This window comes from Bos grunniens, chromosome 19 (genome assembly GCF_055505025.1).
Source record: "Bos grunniens cultivar Pamir isolate PY7600 chromosome 19, Bosgru_T2T1.0, whole genome shotgun sequence".
Lineage (NCBI taxonomy): Eukaryota > Metazoa > Chordata > Mammalia > Artiodactyla > Bovidae > Bos > Bos grunniens.
In genome coordinates, this window is record NC_141183.1 from 34,004,513 (window position 1) to 34,025,313 (window position 20,801).

At 42.1% G+C, this 20,801-nt stretch overlaps 1 protein-coding gene across 1 annotated transcript in view; it reads left to right on the plus strand.

Annotated features, from left to right (window-relative positions):
* Window positions 1–18,955: 18,955 nt before the first annotated feature.
* LOC147352032 (myosin-13) overlaps window positions 18,956–20,801 on the plus strand; it is a 47,980-nt gene continuing 46,134 nt past the window's right edge. The window contains exon 1 of the mRNA XM_086361026.1: window positions 18,956–19,141. Coding sequence (XP_086217152.1) covers window positions 18,956–19,141 — 186 coding nt within the window. The remainder of the gene's footprint in view (window positions 19,142–20,801) is intronic.

Below are 20,801 nucleotides of genomic sequence, written 5' to 3' on the forward strand. Positions count from 1 at the left end.
AGGATGCCCTGGGGCCCAGTCCTCCCAGGATGCCCTGGGCGCACTCCTCCCAAAATGCCCTTGCGTGCACTGGAAATGAATTCCTCACTTCTCTGGGAAATTGAAACCTGATTTCTTCCCAGTTGTTATTGGGGGCTTCTCTCCAAGTCCAGGGCTACTGATTTTTTCATGTGTTTTCAATGTTGTGTTCCACTCACCTACCCCTAACTAGTTCTTAAGCTTTCTGAGAGAACCAACTGCTAATCCCTGACGCCTGGAGCCGTGCCTTTGTAAGCCATTTGTTAAATGAAGAGCAGGTGTTAAACTGTTGTTTGAAAGAATGAAGCAAAGCTGAGTAGGAAAAGAGCAGATTAGAAAGAATGAAGAGACAGAGCCAAAGCAAAAACAACGCCCAGTTGTGGATGAGACTGGTGATGGAAGCAAGATCCAAGGCTGTAAAGAGCAATATTGCATAGGAACCTGGAATGTTAGGTCCATGAATCAAAGCAAATGGAGTGAACATCGACATTTTAGGAATCAGCAAACTAAAATGGACTGGAATTTAACTCAGATGACCATTATATCTACTACCAAGAATCCCTTAGAAGAAATGGAGTACCCCTCACACTCAACAAAAGAGTCTGAAATGCAGTGCTGCTAAGTCGCTTCAGTCATGTCTGACTCTTTGCAACCCCATAGACAGCAGCCCATCAGGCTCCACTGTCCCTGGGATTCTCCAGGCAAGAACACTGGAGTGGGTTGCCATTTCCTTCTCCAATGCATGAAAGTGAAAAGTGAAAGTGAAGTCGCTCAGTCATGTCCGACTCTTAGCCACCCCATGGACTGCAGCCTACCAGGCTCCTCCGTCCATGGGATTTTCCAGGCAAGAGTACTGGAGTGGGATGCCATTGCCTAGTACTTGGATGCAATCTCAAAAGCGACAGAATGATCTCTGTTAGTTTCCAAGTCAAACCATTCAATATCACAGTAATCCAAGTCTATGCCCCAACCAGTAATGCTGAAGAAGCTGAAGTTGAACAGTTCTATGAAAACCTACAAGACCTTCTAGAACTAACACTCCAAAAAGATGTCCTTTTCATTATAGGGGACTGGAATGCAAAAGTAGGAAGCCAAGAAACACCTGGAGTAACAGGCAAATTTGGCCTTGGACTATAGAATGAATCAGGGCAAAGGCTGATAGAGTTTTGCCAAGAGAACGCACTGGTCATAGCAAACACCCTCTTCCAACAACACAAGAGAAGACTCTACACATGGACATCACCAGACAGTCAACACTGGAATCAGATTGATTATATTCTTTGCAGCCAAAGATGGAGAAGCTCTACAGAGTCAGCAAAAACAAGACTGGAAGCTGACTGTGGCTCAGATCATGAACTCCTTATTGCCAAATTTAGACCTAAATTGAAGAAAGTAGGGGAAACCACTAGACCATTCAGGTATGATCTAAATCAAATCCCTTACGATTTTACAGTGGAAGTGAGAAATAGATTTAAGGGACTAGATCTGATAGACAGAGTGCCTGATGAACAATGGATGGAGGTTCATGACACTGTACAGGAGACAGGGATCAAGACCATTCCCAAGAAAAAGAAATGCAAAAAAGCAAAAATGGCTGTCTGAGGAGGCCTTACAAATAGCTGTGAAAAGAAGAGAAGCTAAAGGCAAAGAAGAAAAGGAAAGATATACCCATTTGAATGCAAAGTTCCAAAGAATAGCAAGGAGAGATAAGAAAGCCTTCCTGAGTGATCAATGCAAAGAAATAGAGGAAAACAACAGAATGGGAAAGACTAGAGATTCCTCCAAGAAAATTAGAGATACCAAGGGAACATTTCATGCAAAAATGGGCTCAATAAAGGACAGAAATGGTATGGACCTAACAGAAGCAGAAGATATTAAGAAGAGGTGGCAAGAATACACAAAAGAACTGTACAAAAAAGATCTTCGTGACCCAGATAATCACAATGATTTGATCACTCACCTAGAGCCAGACACCCTGGAATGTGAAGTCAAGTGGGCCTTAGGAAGCATCACTACAAACAAAGCTAGTGGAGGTGATGGAATTCCAGTTGAGCTATTCCAAATCCTAAAAGATGATGCTGTGAAAGTGCTGCACTCAATATGCCAGCAAATTTGGAAAACACATCAGTGGCCACAGGACTGGAAAAGGTCAGTTTTCATTCCAATGCCAAAGAATGCTCAAACTACCGCACAATTGCACTCATCTCACATGCTAGTAAAATAATGCTCAAAATTCCCCAATCCAGGCTTCAACAGTACGTGAACCATGAACTTCCAGATGTTCAAGCTGGTTTTAGAAAAGGCAGAAGAACCAGAGATCTAATTGCCAACATCCATTGGATCACCAAAAAAGCAAGAGATTTCCAGAAAAACATCTACTTCTGCTTTCTTGACTATGCCAAAGCCTTTGACTGTGTGGATCACAACAAACCGTGGAAAATTCTGAAAGAGATGGGAATACCAGACCACTTCACCTGCCTCTTGAGAAATCTGTATGCAGGTCAGGAAGCAACAGTTAGAACTAGACATGGAACAACCGACTGATTCCAAATAGGGACAGGAGTATATCAAGGCTGTATGTTGTCACCCTGCTTATTTAACTTATATGCAGAGCACATCATGAGAAATGCTGGGCTGGATAAAGCACAAGATGGAATCAAGATTGTCGGGAGAAACATCAGTAACCTCAGATGTGCAGATAACAGCACCCTTATGGCAGAAAGCAAAGAAGAACTAAACAGCCTCTTGATGAAAGTGAAAGAGGAGAGTGAAAAAGTTGGCTTAAAACTCAACATTCAGAAAACTAAGATCATGGCATCTGGTTCCATCACTTCATGGAAAATAGACACAGCAACCCTGACAGACTATTTTTGGGGGCTCCAAAATCACTGCAAATGGTGATTGCAGCCATGAAATTAAAAGACGCTTGCTTCTTGGAAGAAAAGTTATGACCAACCTAGACAGCTTATTAAAAAGCAGAGACATTACTTTGCCAACAAAGATCCATCTAGTCAAAGCTCTGATTTTTCCAGTAGTCATGTGTGGATGTGAGTTGGACTATAAAGAAAGTTGAGGGCTGAAGAATTGATGCTTTTGAACTGTGGTGTTGGAGAAGACTCTTGAGAATCCCTTGGCCTGCAAGGAGAGCCAACCAGTCCATCCTAAAGGAAATCAGTCCTGAATGTTCACTGGAAGGACTGGTGCTGAAGCTGAAACTCCAATCCTTTGGCCACCTAATGCAAAGAACTGACTCATTCGAAAAGACCCTGATGCTGGGAAAGATTGAGGGGAGGAGGGGAAGGGGGCAACAGAGGATGAGATGGTTGGATGGCATCACCGATTCAATGGGCATGGGTTTGGGTGGACTCTGGGAGTTGGTTATGGACAGGGAGGCCTGGTGTGCTGCAGTCCATGGGTTCGCAAAGAGTCAGACACAAATGAGCGACTGAACTGAACTGAACTGGGAGGGCCAGCCCTCAACAGAGAATAAGGAAGAACGCGTGGGTGCATGCTTAATCACTCAGTTGTGTGCCATTCTTTACCACTGGATGGACTGTAGCCCTCCATGCTCGCTATCCATGGGATCTTCCAGGCAAAATACCTGAGTGCGTTGCCACTTCCTTCTTCAGGAGATCTTCCTGACCCAGGGATTGAACCCACGTCTCCTGCACTGGCAGGTGGATTCTTTACCACTAAGGCACTTAGGAAGCCCTATAGGAAGAATAAAGCTAGCTTTATAGTAACAGCTGGCATGTAAAACCCTATATCCTTAGCTGCATTTGCAAGACTTTAACTATCTGGCCCATGGCCACTTCTGCCACTTCATTCCTTACTACAGTATTCCTGGCTCCTTCCCCACTGGCCTTTACTCTGTTCCTGTGCAGCCAAGTTCCCCTCCCAAAGAGTTTGCGTTTGTTTCCTCTGCCTGAAATACTGTGCCTGGTTGATATTCTCCTGGCTTGCTCCTTCAATAAGTGTCTGCTCAAATATCACATCTTCAGAGAAACCTTCCTTGATTGATCTATGTAGACACCACACAGCCACTGTTTCCTTATCCTAATTTTTCTTTCCTTCAGAGAATTTATCACTAATTGACACTTGATATCTGTTGTTCCCACATACACACACTCAAATAGAATTTAAGGCAAACTTTGCCTGTTCTGTCCTCTAGCACTTAAAATCTTCTCAGCATGTTGTAAGTCCTCAGTGGTTGTTTGGTGAATAAACAATTGAATGAGTGTCTTATAGTTTTAAAATTATCAGTTCCACATGTGATTTTTATCACTATCCTGGCTTGGTGACAGATCTCAGCTCGTTCCATTCAACCTCATCTTTACTATCATACCTTCAACAACCTTTTGGGTAGGGTGATAAATTTATCTGAGTTTGCCAAGGACTGTCCTGATTTTAAAACTGAAAGTCTCAGGAATCTCTTCAAATCCAAGCAAATTAGGGTAAAGGGTCACCCTGCTTGGAGATATCCAGGCCTCATCTTCCTTCTTTTGATTTATTGTTGTGTGTGGTGTTGAGGGGCAAGCGGTAACTTAAGAATGTTCTGAGGGGATTCCTTGGTGGTCCAGTGGCTGGGATTCTGCACTTCCACTGAAGGGGATGTGGGTTTGCTCCTTGGTCGGGTAACTAAGATCCTGCATGCTGCACAGAAGAGGAAAAAAAAAAAAAAGATGTTTTGTGCCATATGAACAAGAAAATGGGAAGACTGGATGAATAATAGTCTGGCTGTGGTCAGCTGGTGAGCCTCACCAAACAACAACAAAAAAGACACAAGAGAACAACATAGAACACATTGTCCTGACTTCCAGAGCCAACTGGCACTGCCAGTGGTTGGTACATTCTCTAGAGAAAGCTCCTGGCTTCTGAGTCTCAGGCTTGCCTGTTGACATGGTCTCACCCACTCTGTGTCACTTTCAAAAAGGAGCCTATGATGCATTCATTAACTCAGTTGTCACGAGAAGCCCATGAGTTAGGTATTATTATTAGCCCCATTTTACAGATAAAGAAACTGAGGCCCAGAAAAGCAGAAGAAGTTTTGCCTTATTGCCCAAATTCACACAGTTTAAAAGGTGAAGTCTGGATGTGAACCCCAACATTCTGACTCTCAAAGTCCACTCTAAGTGACTAAATTATCATGCAGATTTTAGCCATGTAAATATACATTTGGGCTGTGCCCAGCAAAGTTTTTGATCATGGTTTAGAAAAATGTTTTTATTATAGAATAAAACGGTATGAATTTTTAAGAAAAAAGGTATTAATCATGAACAACAAGGTTCTACTGTATAGCACAGGGAACTATATTCAATCCTGTGATAAATAATAACAGAAAAGAACATGAAAAAGAATGTATGTATAACTGAATTGTGTTGCTGTACAGCAGAAACTAACACACTGTAAATCAAGCATAATTTCGATCAAATAAAAATTTTAAAAAGTAATCAATCATGCTTTCCTTTGTTCTAATGAGGCTTTAAGCAACTGAAGTAATCAAAGTGCAACATAAAAGATGAAATGATGGAGACCTTAACTCTCACAGCCATCAGTCAAAGTTACGAGGCCAGATTGAGGGAGGTCTTCAGTTTACTGAGCAGACTAATTTTCTGGACACAATGTTCCCAGGTCATGAACACATGCTCTCCAGGATGTTTTCAGAGAAGGACGCCTGGTTTGTGTGTAGTTCTGAGAAGCGTGTATAATTCTGAGAACGTTAGTGTCTTCCAGGAACTTGCAAAGCCAGAGGCAGCTGTCTTGTAGTGAAAACACAAACTGGACTTCTTCTAGTTCCCATTCTGTCACTTACTAGCTATATGACTAGTCACTTAATCTCACCAAGCCTCAGTTTTCCCACCTGTAGAAGTGATAAATCTATGTCCTCATTGACTAAAGGAAAATCAATTTAAGCAATTCTCTGGATAATCTCCTATCAACTTTTTGTTTTGCAAAACTGAAGTGCATACATGCTAGCAGTGCAGAGGTTATGTATTGCACTGGGCTTCCCAGGCGGCACTAGTGGTAAAGAACCCACGTCAGCAGACTCGAGAGACGTGGGTTTGATCCCTGGGTCAGGAAGATCCCCTGGAGAAGGAAATGGCAACCCGCTATAGTATTCTTGCCTGGAAAATTCCATGGACAGAGGAGCCTGGTGGGCTACAGTCCTCGGGGTCGCAAAGATTTGGGCACAACTGAGCACGCACACACACACACACACACACACACTGGATAATCCATCAGCTTTTTTCTTTGCAAAATTGAAGTGCATAAATGCTAGCAGTGCAGAAGATTATGTGTTGCACTTGAAAGTGTTCTGAACTAGCACTCTTGGATCTGAGAGTTAAATGGGGAAAGTTCTGTTTAATTAATTAAGATTAATTAGGTAACCTGTCCGGAACCTCAATTTCTGATTCTGTAATGTCAGAGTTCGATTAGCTAATAATATTCAAGGCAATATTCTAGTTCTGCAAGCTAATATTCTCACTCAGTGTTTTTAATTAGGTGATTAAATATAAATATATATCCTTCACAAATGTACCTGTCCTGTGACTTTTGCCCAGAAATTTCTGTTCCTGGCGGCGGGAGACCTTCTCGCTGCTTTGTGAAATTTCATCTGTTACATAAGCTTTTAGATGGTTGTGAGGGGTGAGGGTGATCCTCCAATTAGGACAATTAATTGCCCTTTCTTCTCAAGTAGCCCTCCAAGCCACGACCTTGATTACACTTGCTTTCTGGGCCTCTCTAGTTGGCCCTGCTACCGCTTTATCCATCCAAATCATGTCCTCTGAATGCACTTCCTATAGTGATTGGTGGAGAGATTTGCTCCCAGGGAAATGAGGAAAACTTTTTCCTCCTCCTTGACACCTGTCACTCCTTAATCCTTGCCTTCAGGGCTTCCACCCCCACCATCCTGCTGACATTCATGTCAGGATCACCTCTGTGACTGACCTAATGCCCTTTTCATGGTCCTCCTTTTCTCCATCTTGCCTGTAGAGCTTTTTATTATATCCTCTCTCTTGAAAACACCACTTCCCTTGAGTTATTTTGACACAAATAAAGTCCCCGTCACTTTAGAGTTGACAAAATGATTTTGTAACAAGACTAGAGAAAGCCCTCATGGACAGAAGAGTCTTGAAGTTGGGAGAGATGGAACAATGCCGTGGGTGTGAGCTACAGACTACTACTCCAATTTAAAAAATAAATTCATATTTCCCCCTTCAGTATTGCTCCTGGGCTGGTGTCATGCCCCTAGATTTCTCAGCTGCTGTGAGGGCTGGATGAAAGGCAAGATTCTCTGATTTCATTTCCCTCCTCAAACCCAGCGGCATCAAAGTCCTGTTGGTCCTGCCTTCAGGGTATCCCTTGGGTTTTCTCTTTCCTTTTACATCTCATTTCTGTCCTGCTGAATCAAGGCCCTCTTTGTTTTCCACTATGATTATTTTTTATATTCAATGGAAATAGATATTGTTTGCTTGCTAAGCCACTTCAGTTGTGTTCGACTCTTTGCAACCCTATAGAATGTAGCCCTGCAGGCTCCTGTGTCCATGAGATTCTCCAGGCAAGAATACTGGAGTGGTTTGCCATTTCCTTCTCAAGGCAAATAGATATTACTTGTATGTTTAATGTGGACTTCCCAGGTGGCACTAGTGATAAAGAGCCCACCTGCCAATGCAGGAGACACAAGGGACGTGGGTTCAATCCCTGGGTTGGGAAGATCTCCTAAAGAAGGAAATGGCAACCCACTCCAGTATTCTTGCCTGGAGAATCCCATGGACAGAGGAACCTGGCAGGCTACAGTCCATAGGATCACAAAGAGTCAGACACAACTGAAATGACTTAACACGCATGTATGTTTAATAAATATATTGAGTGGATTTTAAGATATTAATATAATGTGGGGTAGGCCCTCAAAAAATAAGTCTTGAGCTCAGAGAGATCTTATACTGGCAAACATATTCCTTTCACCTCCTAGGGTTCTCTCTCTTTTTATTTTTTTGCCAGGCCTAAGTGTGTGTGTGTACATGTGTGTGTATATATTTACTTTTCTGCTTAAAAACCTTGAAACATTCTCCAATCATCTCAGAATAATGCCCTGATTCCTTCCAGGGTCATCAGGAGCCCATCGGAGACAAGCCCAGCCCACTTCTCCAGCTTCACCTCCGTGTTACCCCCAACCCTTCCCTCTAGGCTTGCCCAGTCCACCTTCCTGAAACACCTTCCTGAAATCTTGTTTCTAACCACAGTCCCTGCAATCCCCCACGATCCCTAAGCCTGAAACTTCCTCCCTGTGCTCTCAAAATCTCCCTCCTCTAAGAGAGAGCAGAGGATAGAAGAAAAACTCAGGAACCAGACACCAGGGATGCCGCTTCTGGCTCCATTGTGTACAAGCTGTGGGGCCTTTTGGTCAATCACTTAACCCCCTTAGGCCTCAGTTTTCTGTGTGGACAACAGAAATAATAATGATTATTATTAGTACTTAATAATATAAGTAATATAACCCCCTAAGGCTTGCAGAGAAAAATAAACATAATAAAACATAAAATTTGTGACCCTATGGACTGTAGCCCACCAAGCTCCTCTGTCCATGGGATTCTCCAGGCAAGAATACTGGAGTGGGTAGCCATTCCCTTCTCCAGGAGATCTTCCTGACCCAAGGATTGAACCTGGGTCTCCAGCATTACAGGCAGATTCTTTACCCTCTGAGTTACCAGGGAAGCCCCTGTAAATTGGAAAGAACCTAGATTGCATATTCAAAAGCAGAAACATTACTTTGCCAACAAAGGTTCGTCTAGTCAAGGCTATAGTTTTTCCTGTGATCATGTATGGATGTGAGAGTTGGACTGTAAAGAAGGCTGAATGCTGAAGAATTGATGCTTTTGAGCTGTGGTGTTGGAGAAGACTCTTGAGAGTCCCTTGGACTGCAAGGAGATCCAGCCAGTCCATTCTGAAGGAGATCAGCCCTGGGATTTCTTTGGAAGGAATGATGCTAAAGCTGAAACTCCAGTACTTTGGCCACCTCATGCAAAGAGTTGACTCATTGGAAAAGACTCTGATGCTGGGAGGGATTGGGGGCAGGAGGAGAAGGGGACGACAGAGGATGAGATGGCTGGATGGCATCACTGACTCGATGGACGTGAGTCTGGGTGATCTCCGGGAGTTGGTGATGGACAGGGAGGCCTGGCGTGCTGCGATTCATGGGGTCCCAAAGAGTCGGACACGACTGAGCGACTGAACTGAACTGATAAAAAGCATTATTATCATCATCTCCACAATCACCAGCCCCTTCAGAGCTCTCCTCTCTTCCAAAGTGGTACCATTTCATTAGTAAGAACTCTGATAATATTTCACATGCACAACATACCTTATGGGTTTCAAACACCTTGTCCATACATCTAATCCACTGGGCATCCCACTCATCTTGGCGCTAAAGTTTACCTTGGAAAAATAAATTGTACTTTTTGTGTCTCTGTACTCTCTTCCCATGTCCATTACCAACCACCTCCTTTGGGGCAGAGTCCCTATTTCATGTCTCCATTCCTCAGTATGCCAGCACTCAAAAGTGCTGGGCTTGCAAAAGTGAAAGGTTATAGGCATTGGCTCTAAAGCCAGAGAGGATTTGAATCCCATTTCTGCCACTTGCTGGTTGCATGGCCTCAGGCAGGTTACTGAAACTCTCAATGGCCCAATTTCTTCAGCCATAAAATGGGGATGATATTAGCACCTACCTCCCAAAACTATTACAAAGCATAAGTGAGCCAAAATGGATAAAGCCTGGGTGCGTGGTGAGTTCTTAATAAAAATAAACTCTCACACCCATGGCGGAGTCATGTTAATGTATGGCAAAACCAATACAATATTGTAAAGTAATTAGCCTCCAATTAAAATAAATAAATTAAAATTTAAAAAATAAATATAAACTCTTAAGTGAGACTCAGTCTGATTCCATTCTTTTCCACTTTATCACTCTGACCCTCTTTCAACACAGATTCCCCACGAATTGTCTTGACTGGTTTATTCACAGGAACAACATTTGCTGAGCATCTGCTACATACAAAAGAGGCTGTCCCTTGAATAAAAGCGGCTGTGTGTTTGCCTGATCGCTCTCTGTTGCTTTGTTCTAGGCCAAATGTAGCTAAGAAACAGAGACAACTCTATGGACTGCAGTCTTCAGCCTTCTGTTCTCGTTTTTTTGAACAGGGAGTAAGATGGTGTTCCAACAGCACATCACTAGTTACAAGAAAGTTCTTCGTGATTCTTTACTGGTAGGCTTCTCAGATTCCTTACCATGCTAATATTTATGGTGAATTTCCAATAGCAGGGAATAGAGTTGGCCACATTTCCCAAACTCATTTAACCACAGAACCTTTTATTTCACAGTTTCTCTCAGAATCAGCATTCTGTCAAATCTGCTTTAGAAAATGCTATTGTGGAAGTTTTATTCCTATCTGCTTCTTCCACTGCCTACAGTTTCATTTTCACTAATGCACGTTGTCATTTGGAAATGCCTTACTTACATGAGACTACCCACTGGAAAACTAGAGAATCTTTTTTTTTTTTTTAATTTAAGGATAGTTGATTTGGGCTTCCCCAGTGGCTCAGGGGTAAAGAATCCACCTGCAATGCAAGAGTTGCAGGAAATGCAGGTTCAATCCCTGGGTTAGAGGAGGGCATGGCAACTCACTCCAATATTCTTGCCTGGAGAATCCCATGGACAGAGGAGACTGGCCCGCTATAGTTCACAGGGTTGCAAAGAGTCAGACACAACTGAAGCGACTTAGGACACAGGCACGCATAGTTGATTTACAATATTGTGTTAGTTTGGGCTATATGGCAAAGTGATTCAGTTATTTTTTTTTCAGATTACATTCCATTATAGGTTATTAAAAAATATTGAATAGAATTCAGTACACATTGATCATATACAACATAAACAAGTCAGACTGTATTACTGTAAATGGCTCTAACTTCTAATATGTATGGTTATTCCTACATATTCAAGCATCACTTCCGTCTCAGCCAAAAACACCTGTGCAAACATGAGTTGTCACACAGACTATGTATTTTCATTAGAACTTCTAGAACTTTATGACTTTTTTTTTTTTAATTTAAGCTTGCTCTTAATTTTATAATGGGGCTTCCCAGATGGCTCAGTGGTAAAGAATCCGCCTGCCAATGCAGGAGACACAGGAGATGCAGGTTCAATTCCTAGGTCAGGAAGATCCCCTTAAGAAGAAAATGGCAACTCACTCCAGAATGCTTGCCTGGGAAATCCTATGGACAGAGGAGTCTGATGGGCTATAGTCCATGGGGTCACAAAGAGTTGGATGTGACTGAGAGACTAAGCATAACAAAGCAGAAATCATCATATTAAGTCGAAGTAAGCCAGACAAATATCATGTGATATGGCATATATGTGAAATCTAAAAAAAAAATGGATACATACGAACTTATACACAAAACAGAAATAGAGCCACAGACATAGGAAACAAATTTATGGTTACCAAAGGGGGAAATGGAGGGAGAAAAGAATAAATTAGGAATTTGGGATTAACAGATACACACTACTATATAGAAAATAGATAAACATCAAGGACCTACTACATAGCACAAGGAACTATACTCAATATTTTGTAATATAAGGAAAACAAATCTGAAATATAAATACACACACACATATATATATATATAACTGAAATACTTTGCTATATACCTGAAACTAACACAATATTGTAAATCAACTATACCTCAATTTTTTCAATGTTAAAAAAAAGAATGGATATGTTAAATGGCCAATATTATGTTTTCTGGAAATTTCTGAGAAGAGGCACACAGTATCTCATGTTTACAGTCCTTGGTAAAGGAGACGTAATTAGTATCCATGCTATTGATCACCCATTGCTTGACAATTCATCCTGTGTCTCTGCCCTTCACTGACCTTCTCAACACACTCTGCCCCAGTTCTACTCAGTCCCTAGTACTCTCTAAGTCTCAAAGATCTGTGTCCAACGTCAAAATCCCTACGCAGCTGACTTGGCATTACACAGCCTCCGCTGGTCATTTATCCAAGTAACTTAACAAGAGTGAGAGATCAGTGCTACGACGCATTTACATCTAACAAGTAAATGGTGATCCCCAAATATAGCCAAGCTAGAGCGCTGGGCTTGCAGATTTGGGGGTATAAAGGGAGCCCGGCGGGTCACGCTTCTGAAACCGCTTTGACCGCACCATAGTGAGGTAAGTGCTCACCAGTGCCCACTTTTCTGCTCCATGTCACTCTGATTATACCTGATTAGGTTATGTGGAAAGAAGAAGAGAAAGCAATACAGTAGCCTTTGCTGAGGACCTAGTAAGTGCAAGGAACTGTGTTAAGCGCAGTATGGAAGACAAGATGACAAAGCCTTTCAAGAAGCTTCTACAAGGAGTAAAAAGACAAGAATATAAGCAATTATGAGACCAAAAAAATTACCTTGCAGGATATGAAGCTGAATACAATGCATACTTACCCTTCTAATTGTTTAAGTCAATATTATAACATGCAGTCAGCAAATAAACCTGCTAATTTGTGATATCTCTTCTGCAATTGCCTTGAACTATTATTTGAAATTTTTGTGATCATTTAAATGTTTTTCTTATGTCAGGATATCTGGAAGATAATTGTGGGAAGAAATCCTCTCATGCATTTTATCCATCTCAGAATGCATCCTTAGTCTGCTTAGGAATGACTGGTTTCCAGATTGCTCTTGCACGGTGTGCCCGGTGGACTTTGGGCTGGGTCATGTCTGACCCTGCAGAAGCATTTCTCAGAAGAGACTTGGGAGGCTTTGATTTCTGGCCACCATCTTCACCAGAAAGCCTCCTGTCATACATTCACAGAGCTAAGAGGAATCTTGAGATTTTCTGGTCTGTCTCATTTGACAGAAGGGAACCAAAGCCCAGAGACATTACAACAGCTACTTTACAGGACTGGCATTAGAAACCTAAGGTTCTGCCTCCAAGTCTGGTTTCTTTTGAACTGAGGGTTCAAAATAAAATACTTAATCATTTAATTGTTTCTGGAAAAATGTGGGAGAATTTTAGGATGTAGCTAGAAATCTTCTAAAGACTCATCAAAGAAAAAGATAAAAGGAGGCAACCAAAGTAGTAAAGCAAGTGTTGAAATGTCTGTTTCTACCTAAATGGTATTTCATGACATGATTCTCTGATTCTATAGCAGTACTCTATGGTAAATGGGAAGTTGAAGGCAGATTTTATATGGGAAATTATTCAGACTCTTATGATACCTTGAGATCTTCATGCAGGTTATAAACTTGTGGACTGAGGTTAGTCCCAAATGAGTTATCAGCTGACGTACCTTCATCTTCTCCAACAGAATATAGTATATTTAAGAGAGTGCCCTTCCTAGACCTCTTAAAGAAGTCTTGCCTATAATTCACAACTTTTCTCCCATTGCCAAAGAACTCAACTAACTGATCTAAAGATTCAGGTAACAGTCTGGATGATTCTTCCTCTTCCTTTCTTCCCTGACCCCTCACAGCCCCCTACACTCAGCCAGAAGCATCATCTCTGTAAGTCCCCTAACATTTCATTTAGACTCTTACAGAATTTGCATTATTCTTCCTTGTATAAGGATTTATTTGACCACTTCTCTTACCCTGTACTATATTTTGCATTATTTTAGAGTAGAGACTGTCTTTATCCTTTTTTATACCTGCTTAAGGCGCTAACTCCTGGAGAAGGAAAAGGCAACCTACTCCAGTATTCTTGCCTAGGAAATTCCATGGACAGAGGAGCCTGGGTGGGCTACAGTCCATGGACTTGCAAGAGTCAGACATGACCTAGCAACCAAACCACCAAGGAGCTAACATGGTACTTGGCACACACAGAAGATACTCAAAAAAATTATTAATCAATATTGTATTTAACCAATTATTTAAAGAATAAAGAACTTAACCAAAAGGAAAATGGAAAATTTATTTCCATACCACACCATCTACTGTGTACCCATTTAAAAGTAGATAAATTTAGAACAAGCACAGTTCCTAGATTTATTTAACTCTTCATAGTTCATTTTTCTTTGTTTTTGTTTGGTTTTGATTTCTGGAACCACCACCCAAGAAGATACTTCATTTCTGAAGGACACTGACGGTTGCTTTGGGAACCAAGAAGGTAAGAGTTACTATTTCGGTTGGGAATACAGTAATTGATTGAAATTAGCAAACATTTTATACATTGTCATCCTTGTCGCACTCATGAGAAGCTAAAAATGGTGAAATTAAAATCAGTTACTTAAGTATTTCTAAAGGCAGATTACAAATGTGCAAATTGTATCTAAGGACGAATGGCTTCCCAAATTTGCCCATCATACTGAGAATAATAAAATACACTGCAGAACTCTGACATGTAAGCTCCAAGCCAATATACTTAGTTGGCAATGAGCATGATGTTCATAGGCTCAAGATTCAGTCTTCACACAAGTCTAACTTTGAGGTTTTTTGAGCAGGGTCCACACCCCGGAGTCCACTCAGCTATGCCTTTACTCACAAATAATGCTGAGAGAATAAGGAGAAATGGATTCAACCTTATGTCCGCTAGAGTAATAAAAACACCCCCCTTCAAAATCTGCACTTTTGGAGGTAACTCTAGATGAATCAGGACCAAGGAAAGCAAAGTATAATTAAGTCATGACCGCACCGCTGTTGACAAGATACAGTAGCTGAGAAATCCCCAGGAGAAGGATGTAAGTTGAGATCAGTGTCATGTACACTGACAGCAGAAAGAGGGGGTGGGGAGCAGTGAAAAGGTGGTGATAGAGGTTAGGCAGACCGGAATGACTATCTCCATTGGAAGACCCTGAAGGCTGGAACAGAGTGGATGGTTGAAGGGACACAGCTGTGTAGGCTTGGAAGTAGGTTAAGCTCTTAAAACCGAGGAGAAGCTAATTAGGGGACTTTCTGGGGGTAGAGCCTCCAGGGACACCGCAAGTCATGCCAAGGGTGTTGGATCAGACCTAACAAGGCTAAGTTTATCAGCCAAGCATAAATGGTTTTAGCCTGGGCCCCAGAGTACAGTTGTATAAATATGGGGACAAGATCTGACTTAGCAACCACACGTAGGCAGCGGATTGAGGGGCTTTGCTGGACAGTGACTAGTGAGTCAGCAGTGTGATGAGACTGCCAGAAGGCAGTCACCACCCCAGGCGTAACACCTAGGTCAGGAGAGGTGAGTGCAATGCTGACGGAGAATGACATGTGGTCTGGGTGCCACACCTCGAGAGATTAACAGGAGTGAGCTCACCGTGACTGTAAAGGAGGTGCCAAAGCAGCAGAAGAAGATGGAGATGGTCCTGGGCTTATTCAGCCTGGAAAAGAAAAAGCTAAGGGGAACCCAGAGCAGCCATCAAATTGGTGTAGAGTTGTCTTTTAGGAAGAAGATTTGAACTCTTTTTGTTGTTACCAAGAACGGGAATGAGGATGGAACGTCCTGAAGTCACAGAAACCCAGATTTCAGTTTAAAGCAAGAAGAATCTTTGGCCTGAGAAACATTTCCCAAGTGATTTTCAAAAACTTCCAAAATTTTTCCAAAATGGAAAATAGTCATCCTGGAAGGTGTTCGAGTAGCCTGGACAACACATTTGCCAGAATATCACGGAGACAACTCATGCATCATCTACGCAGGGTAATAGAGGAAATGAAAAGATACTGGATTTTCAGTCACAGTTGGAGTTGTGGGTAGAAAAAGAGAAATCTCCACCTCAAGACTGGTCATGACCTGAATCCCAGATGGAAGGTCCTGTTTTTCTAGGAGGCCTAAAGACGTAGCTTGACCACAAGCTAAGCTTGACCACCCACCTTCAGACTTCAGTCTTATGCAATCATCACAAAGTTTTCAATATTCACGTAATACCAGAAACCAATTCATTTAGTATTTTGACTTGTTTCCTTTTTTTTTCTTAAATGTGTTTTTCAAAGCTACCTTATATGCTTGCTATGAAAGTGTGAACCATCTATATGAGTGTCAGCTGAGATATTTAGATATTCACAGTCTCAAACTGTACTCATACCTGCTGAATCACAATATCCATTTCAACAAGACTCCCACTTGGATTCCTACACACCAAAGAAGAGAAACACTGCTTTCCATCACTATATAAACAAATACTTCACAGTCATACTACCCTATGTTTTTTCTTCAGTGTCGTATCTTTTTGCTTTTTCCTACTGTTCATGGGGTTCTCAAGGCAAGAATACTGAAGTGGTTTGCCATTCCCTTCTCCAGTGGACCACATTTTGTCAGAACTCTCCACCATGACTCATCCATCTTGGGTGGCCCTAGACAGCATGGCTCACAATTTCATTCAATTAGACAAGGCTGTGGTCCATGTAATGAGTCAGTTTCTTCTGATCAAAGAACTGACTCATTGGAAAAGACCCTGATGCTGGGAAAGATTAAAGGCAGTGGGGAAAAGGCGGCAGCAGAGGGTGAGATGGTTGGATGGCATCACTGACTTGATAGACATGAGTTTGAGCAAGCTCCGGGAGTTAGTGATGGACACGGAAGCCTGGCATGCTGCAGTCCATATGTTTGCAAAGAGTCAGACATGACTGAATTGACTGACCCTATTTTATAAGTTCTAATTTTCTTCGCAATTTTCACAGAATATTATCTCTACACTTGGGATGCATCTTAGAAGCAATGAAAAAAGTATCATAATAGAGAAGGTTTTATCCTTATTTATGGGATGTAAAATTGTTCATGGCATTGTAGATTTTGTAGATATTTGTAGACTAAGGTAATAAACTTTAAAATAAACATATCACTATTAAAATTAAGAAATAGTTGCCTAAATCACTTTGTGTATGACCATTGGGACTATGCCATGGTTTTAGAAAAGCAAAATAATGTTCCCAAACATCACTGTGTTTGAGGCCCCTGGGAAAAATTCAGTTTCCTCAGTCTCAACCACAGAGATTCTGTGGCAGGTGATTTTGATATGGATCAACTTTCAGCACTTTGGGTACCAGGCTGAAGTCAAGCAGCCTGATGAGATTTCTTCATGCTCTGGTCCAACCATTCTCAAAATGTTACCCATGGGGACTTCCCTGGTGGCCCAGTGGTTAGGAGTCTGCCTGCCAACGTAGTGGACATGGGTTAGATCCCTGGTCCAGGAAACTCCCACAACCGCAGAACAACTAAACCCAGGCACTGCAACTACCGAGTCAAGCTCTAGGGTCCATGTGCCGCAACTACTGAAGCCCAAGCACCCAGAGCCTGTGCCCCACAACAGGGGAAGCTACTGCAATGAGAAACCCGTACTCCACAACCAGAGTAGCCTTCCACTCATGGCAACTAGGGAAAAGCACTCACACAGCTACAAAGACACATCATGGCCAATTAATCAATCAATTTTTTAAAAAGAAAAAAACATGACCCATGGATCCTTGGAGATCCATGGAGAGGTACCTTGGAGAGGTACATGAGGTCAAAAAAATTTTAATATAATACCCAGACACCATTTGCCGTCTTCACTGTGTGGACGTAATGATGCAAAAGCAAGGATGGATAAAAGTTCTAGTGCTTTATTACAAACCAAGACATGGCACCAAGCTGTGTTAGCAGTCGTAGAAATCTTCACTGCCATATACTGACACTGGAAAAAAATTTTCTTTATTTAAAAAGCCAACTTCATTGAAAAAAATGACAAGTTTTGCAGCAGTGGGAATGATTGGTTTTGTCACACCTCAACTTCATCCACAGCTTCATAATATTCTATGTAATGGAACAGGAAGTCCGCGTGACAAGCTCTCCTGCTGCACACTGGACTCTGAGGGTTGTCTGGAGGGAAAGCACGTGTGCAGTTGTCTCAGCTGCGAGATGAACCAGCCACTTGTTTCATGAAGCATCCTTTTTCCTGGAAAGAATGACTAGTGGACAAACTATGGTTTCCCAGACTTGGATATTTTGCAGACATTTTCTCAAAAAACAATGAAGTGTGCTTATCCAATTTCAAGGAAAACAAGTATTTGTTACTGATGATAGAGTAGAGCTTTCAAGCAAAAATTGAGATTTTGAAAGACTTGTGTCTACCACCATTAGCTTGACAACATCCTAATATTTGAATTTCCTAATAAGATGAGTGCTGATATTAATGACTGTGATTTTTTTATATTGTGCAATGAAATATGTTGATATTTGGAAGTGTTGTAGAATTCAGTGAACAAGATTTCTCAAATGATCAATGTATGATGTTTATACATAGGTAAAAGTTTCATTCAAGTTCAACACAGACCAACAGATTATAAGGTAACAGGTACCAAATGTTTGTTGATGTGGTTTCAGATTCTATGCTGCAACTAGCCTTTAAGAAAGTACCACAGAAACTATCATGTGTAAGTTTTGGTACAGTATCTAAAAAGAATATCCACAATCATTTGAAAGGACAATTAAAATACTCTTTCCTCTTCCAAATTACATAATTGTGATAATTTCTACTAGGATTTATCAACATTCAGTCATTCTTCTTAGACACCTTTAAGATTTGGGAATGACACAGAGATCATGAGGCTCAAATATGATATTGAATTAAGGAAGCGTTTTCTGAGTTCTCTTTTATTGAGCTCAGCTTAGATTCCTCTAATTGGTTTAGACTTCCACACTTGGAGCTGGACTTAGAGCTGTTCCAAAATCAACACTCAGAGTTGAAAGCAACCCCTCAAAAATTTTTCTTGGAGTAAAATATCCCCTTTAGCTTGCCCCCACTTGCCCTAAACCTGGGCCTAGATTCCGCAGGAACTGGGTTAATCCCAAGAGCTTTTGAATCTGGCCCCTGTTTGAATAGAGATAATAGGCTGGGCCCCTCAGAGTCAAGAGCCCCTCAGCCCCCGCCTCAGCAGCCCTGGTGTCCCCAGCCCCTGCAGCCATGAGTTCTGATGCGGAGATGGCCATTTTCGGAGAAGCAGCTCCCTACCTGCGGAAATCGGAGAAGGAAAGAATCGAGGCTCAGAACCGCCCGTTCGACTCCAAGAAAGCCTGCTTTGCAGTGGATGATAAGGAATTGTACGTGAAGGGTATGATCCAGGGCAGGGAAAACGACAAAGTCACAGTCAAGACCCTCGATGACCGGGTAAGTGTTGATCTCAGACGTTCTTGCTAACGTGGGCATCCTCCTTCATCCTCTGGAGTAGAATATTAGAAATTGCATGCTGATCCATGGCAACCTGATAACAGAACAAGGCTTCCACTGATCTACTTTATGGTGACACGGCAGGTGAACACTGCTTTGACACACACCTTTGCCCCTGTCTCTTCCTTTCTCCAAGGACTTGAGCTTTGAGAGTTTTTGTGAGGTTTGCTCTGGGGAAAGGGGAAGGCGGTGGTGAAAGAGGTTGGACTATTGAAGGGAGAGATGGATGAAGACTGCTGCTGGATGGGTGAATATTCCACATAGAACTCTCTAGGCTGCGGTGTGACTTAGAGAGGGAGCTCCAGAGGCAATGCCTAGTTTACTACAGAGAATTACAGAGCACCGTTCAAGGTGGCTGAGATGGTAAAGAATCTGCCTACAATACAGGAGACCCAGGTTCGATCTCCAGATTGAGAAGGTCCCCCAGAGAAGGGAATGGCTACGCTCTCAGTATTCTTGCCTGGAGAACTCCATAAAAAGGAGCCTGGCAAGCACATGTGTCCATAGGGTTACACAGAGTCAGACATGACTGAGTGACTAACACTTTCACTATTCAGTTCAGTACTTACTGGACAACTACCACATCTAGATCACAGTGTCCATCACTTTGCAAAGGTGAGAAAATCTCAGTAACCATTTCCCCAAAGTTTATCATCCAGGATAGGTATCAAGAGTACATGACGGGTACAAATCGCAGTTCACAAAGCCAAGCATACAAAACAGGTGATTACTATTGTTGTTGACTTAACCTCTGATGTTAGTCTCTTTAAAAAGGGCCAGAAATAAATTTTCTTGAGTTACTATTGGGGTCCACTCCCAAGAGTTGTGCCACATTTTCAGTAATACCATATTGGGTCTCACTGTCCCCCTGAAGGATCTGCTAAGAAGCAAGCCCTGAATCTTCAAGACTCACAGACTTTTCCATCTCCCTTGTGCTACTCTGGGTGTCTCTCTCTTTAGTGTAGGGCAATGGGGCAGAAGGGCCTAATTTCCTCTAGAGATGTGGCCTTTACCAGCAAATCTTTTTCAGTAAAACCCTCAAAGCTCTTCTAAGGATATAGGCTTATGGCAAAGACTAGAAAGCCTTACTGGCTGTTTCTCTTTTATGCACTAGTTTCTACCTTTCCTGAGTAATGGAGTGCCAGCTGTATGCTTAAAAGGAGGGAAAAACAGATAAGGGAAAACTAGGTATTAGTCTCAAAATACTGTTTGGCCATACATGGCCATATGGCCATGGACCATACTCCGAGTCCAAACGTTTGAACTATTAGAGCAGAGGTGCAAGGAATTCTGGAAGCCTTGAAAAGACAGGGGAGAGCAGAGACAGGTCATGGATGAGGGAGCACCTAAGAAGAGCTCTGAAGGTAGCTAGACATAATTTCAATGTAGATATTCTAGACAAAGGGACCCATGTGAATAGGGATATCGAGGTGGAGATGTACCAAATATGCTGGAAGAGTTCTTTCCAGTATTCCAAGCTTGAGCTCACCGTAGCACTCACAGCAAATGGGGTACACAGAGACAAGCTTCTCTGGCCTTGGCCATCCTGAGTACCCCTGGCCACCCTGAGGTTGAAGGGCTCTACAGCTTTGCACAGGTG